Source organism: Aphanomyces invadans, assembly GCF_000520115.1.
Source record: "Aphanomyces invadans strain NJM9701 unplaced genomic scaffold supercont1.54, whole genome shotgun sequence".
Taxonomy (NCBI): domain Eukaryota; phylum Oomycota; class Saprolegniomycetes; order Saprolegniales; family Verrucalvaceae; genus Aphanomyces; species Aphanomyces invadans.
Genome location: NW_008580199.1, coordinates 120,163 through 124,268, shown reverse-complemented (window position 1 = coordinate 124,268; position 4,106 = coordinate 120,163). Strand labels below are relative to the sequence as shown.

The 4,106-nt window shown below is 57.7% G+C and overlaps 2 protein-coding genes across 2 annotated transcripts; both read right to left on the bottom strand.

The window, feature by feature from the left end:
• Positions 1-882: 882 nt before the first annotated feature.
• On the bottom strand, positions 883-2,745 carry H310_13603 (hypothetical protein; the record flags this gene model as incomplete). Its single annotated transcript, XM_008881156.1, has 3 exons — positions 883-1,723; positions 1,787-2,067; positions 2,121-2,745. The coding sequence occupies 3 exons, from the start codon at positions 2,743-2,745 to the stop codon at positions 1,052-1,054; spliced, it is 1,578 nt and encodes a 525-aa protein (XP_008879378.1). The 3' UTR covers positions 883-1,051.
• A 596-nt stretch (positions 2,746-3,341) lies between these two features.
• On the bottom strand, positions 3,342-3,920 carry H310_13602 (hypothetical protein; the record flags this gene model as incomplete). The annotated part of the gene is made up of 1 exon (XM_008881155.1): positions 3,342-3,920. The coding sequence occupies one exon, from the start codon at positions 3,918-3,920 to the stop codon at positions 3,342-3,344; it is 579 nt and encodes a 192-aa protein (XP_008879377.1).
• Between the last annotated feature and the right edge of the window lie 186 nt (positions 3,921-4,106).

The window sequence follows — 4,106 nt, the reverse complement described above, 5'->3', positions numbered from 1 at the left end:
CAAGAAGTCCATGTGCTGGTGTGACGCCACCATGAACAAACCGAGTACAGTCGGCAACTGCGACAGTGCCAAGAGCCAGCACTTCCAACAGAGCGACCTCAGCGCCAAGACGGAGGGGGCCAATTTTTGCTTGTGCTGCGACAAGACCAAGGCCAAGTCGTATTGCATGACGATCGCCCAAACGCGCAGTTGTGCGGATGGCAACAGGGAATGGCATTCTATTGATGATAGTCAGCGGTGCCCGATAAAAACTATTCTGCCAACGTGACACCACAGCAATTTCGTTTACAGTTCTTCTTGGGGTGTATTGATGCAGATTCAGTAGGAAAAGCTGGCCCACTTCGTCTTCACGTTTTGGACGCTGAGGTGGAAGTCATGCGCTCCGGTGTTTACAAAGACCACATTTTGGTAGGAAAGTTACGCCCACTTGGACGCACCAGCTGGATCTCGCGCAGGCGGCACGTCAACCATGACGACATGATGTCGGCGGCTGGACTTGGTTTGATGCATCCGGAGGTCTCCCCGACGAGGGGAATGCCAAGAGGTATGTCGCCTGTGTGTCCGGCCACGGGGGGGATCGAAAAGCTCAAGGTCAAGCGCTTCGTCAGTTGATCCGGCGTGCATGGGTTCCCTTTGGATCATCTCCCGAGTTCCGCCCGACTATCCCAACCAACGCTCCAATTGTGCAAACGGGTGCGCGCGAGTTTCTCGAGCTCACGCCGTCCTCCGCACCGCCGTTGGACAGTCCGCCTGCACGACACCTCGCATCGTCGTGGAGTCGTCATTGTGTCGTTTTGTTGGCCAAGTTGCTAGTACTTCAACACAACCACAAATACATGCTTTCGATGCGCTTGCAAACTTGCACCACGATATCCTATGCGCACTAGAAGCAACGCCGCCTGTTCATAGTGTGGTGCATTGCATGTTACACGAAGTCACCAAGGCGAGCCAGGATGGCCAGCCACCGTCGAATTCAAACGAATGCTTGATGGAGACCATTTCAGAGTTGCCACATCGACGGGCCGTCTGGTAATGGCACACTTCCACTCGTTTAGTGGGTAGGCTTGGACGGGCTCGAGTTGAGTTTCGCGTACTGCGACTTCTCGTTGGACTTGAACACGACGACACAAACAGCGATCCCGACGGCGACCGCGGCCGCGATCCCGACCCACCACCAGACGGCGCCTTCAACGTGGCGATTGTCTTGCTCGGGAGCGGTCAAGTCGGCGCCACTCAAGTACTCGGACGGATCCTTGGGGTACGCAAACGCAGTGCATGCGCGGTTCGAGTACAAAAAGCATTCAAACATGTACAGGCCGTGGAGGGGGCGCGTCGCTGGGACCATGTGGCCCGCGCCTTTGACCGTTTTGAACGTCACGTTGCCGTAGGTTTCCGTGTACCCCGCGAGCTGCTTGTCCGGGCCAAACCAACTCGACCACTTCTCCGTGGCAGTCAAGTTGAGGCCGACGTCGGTGGCGAGCCAGCGCTGCGTCCCGAGAAAGTTGACGATTGCGTCCGCGTCGCCGCTGTAGATGAGCGCTTTCAACCCAGCGGCGAGAATCGTCGGGTATTTGTCCAGTGAAGTCAAACTGAGTGTGTACTGGCGGCTGACAGCGGGGTTACAGTCTGACCACGGCGTCGTGCCGCCCGTGGCATGGATCGCTTCGACCACACTCGGCTGGTTCAAATACACGGTCGTGAACGAGTCGGTGCACGGCTGGATCTGTACAAAGCCGCATGAGCAACGCAGGTCATGCGAGAAAATAGGCTGTGAAAGCGGCCATACCTTGCCGCGGTGGGTGAGCGGGCGCACGTCATGATACTTGAGAACTTGCGACTGGTTGCCTTGGAGCAGGCACACGTCGCCATAGATGTAGTATGGGTTCAAATCTTCCAGGTCGACGCTGGCCACGGCTTCGTCGTACGTCGCCGCGCACTGCGACGAGCACCCAGGGTGGTTAAACTGACATAGCCACCACTCGGTGGGTTTGCAGTCGCGTTCGACCGCCCGGTACGTCTCGATCGAGATGAGACCGTGAGTGTAATAGTAGTCCATGTAGGCTTTGCCTACATGAGCCACACGTGTGAGGATGGATGGTGGTGCGGTCGCACGACATTACCGTCGATCTTTTGGTCTGTGTACGGGTTGCCGATGGCGAACCCGGTCAAGTGGAGGCCGGCCACCGGCTCCGTTACGAGTTGGTGCACCAAGAACGGGATATACATGCCGGCGTAGCTCTCGCCCGTGATGTAAAAGTCGCGATTCGTGTACTGCGGGTACAGCGCGAGAAATTGCTCGAGGAACTCGCGGGACCGCGCCGCCGTCACGTCGTCATGGTAGTCGGACGCGTTCAGGACAGGCTGGCTGAACCCGACGCCGGCCGGCGAATCGAGAAACACCATGTTCGCCTTGCGGTTCCACGCGTACGGGTTGCGCTTGACGGTCATGTCGCTCTGAACGACAAACGGACCCAGCTCGGTGAAAAACCCACCGAGTGACGAGCAGCCAGGACCACCGTTGAGCCACAGCACCAACGGGTCGGTCGACGGACTCGATTCCGACTCGACGAGCCAGTAAAACATCTTTTGGCCATTGCTCGGCAGCGCAATGAGGCCGGCATACTGGTCAAAGTTGATGGGCTTGGGATCGTTGTAGCCAGGAAGCGACGTGATCTTGTGCAGCGTCGAGTCGCCCCATGCAGACGCGACAAGCGCCGTGGTGGCGATCGCGCAAGCTCGGAACATCACGGGGAGGTTGGCGGAATGAGTGCGTGGCTTCGCCCACGGCCGCCGTGACGCACTGAGACGGCTCACTCGTCTAGTTATCACCTGTTTCTCGGCAACCTCGACTTGGACGATTTGAAGACAACTGAGGGAGAAAGCGTGAAAAAGTGATGAAACCTGACCAAAAATTCAAATATCTGTCAAAAATCGACGATTTGTACGCACTGGAGTCCCATAGAAGGGAAGATCGTGCAGCCTTTCCAAGCAAGCACCACGCTGACTCCGCTCTCCCAGCGCAGCAATGGGGCGAAGGCGATGTGAATGCTGCGGAGCGCAACGTATGGGGGATGTCTCCTGCTCCATCCTCACGGGGGATTTATGCAAAGCTGCCTAGTGGGCGCACTCCACGGTGACGGCAGCCAAGATGAAAAACTTTGCCCAGCCGGTCTTGGCTGCGGCTCAATTGTGCCCCCACACGACGAGACAGACGACGAAGGGCTTCATCCAGCTGCATGAAAAGTCCGATTTCATTCCCATGGCATTCGAAAAGTCCAAGTCGACAACAACCTCATCGAGTTTGATCGATAAACCGCTGGCATTGGGGGCGGGACAATGATCTACTGCGAGTACACTGGCTTGGCTTCACCCGTGGACAGTTGAACGTACTGCTTGGTCTTGTGCGACCGCTTCAAGAAAAACACCGTACCAGCAACGCCGGCTCCGATCACGACCACAACACCCAGCGCCCACCAGAGTAGGTTGCGCCGCCCGGTAGCTGGCTGGGAAATGTCGCTCGGGGCCGTCAAATCGGCGCCACTCAAGTACTCGAGCTCGTCCTTGGGATAGTCGAACGTAGCGCAGGCCGCATCGCCATAAATGAAGCATTCAAACATGTACACGGCGTGCAAGGGCCGAGTTGCAGGGACCATGTGCCCCGCGCCCTTGACCGTGGTAAACGTCAAGTTGGTGTACCGCTCCGTGAACCCAGCCAACTGCTTGTCCGGGGCGAACCAGGCGTGCCAAGGAGTCTGGACGGCGAGCTGGAGGCCTTTTGTAATCCACCGTTGGGTCCCGATAAAGTTGACACTGGCATCGGCATCGCCGCTGTAAATGAGCGTTTTGAGGCCGGCGCTTAGTATGGCGGGGTACTTGTCCAGCGTCGACGTCGTGCGATGGTAGTTCTGCGCAATGTCCATGTTGCACCATGTCCAGTCAACGTGGTTGTCGGCCAGATGCAGCGCCTCTTGGACGGCCGTTTGCTGCAGGTATCGCTGCGTGTAGTCGTTCTGGCATGGGACGTAAGCGCCGCGGTGGGTCGATGCTCGGATGTTGTGGTAGTGGAGCGCACCCGTTTGCCCTTCGTCGAGCTTGCACACGTCGCC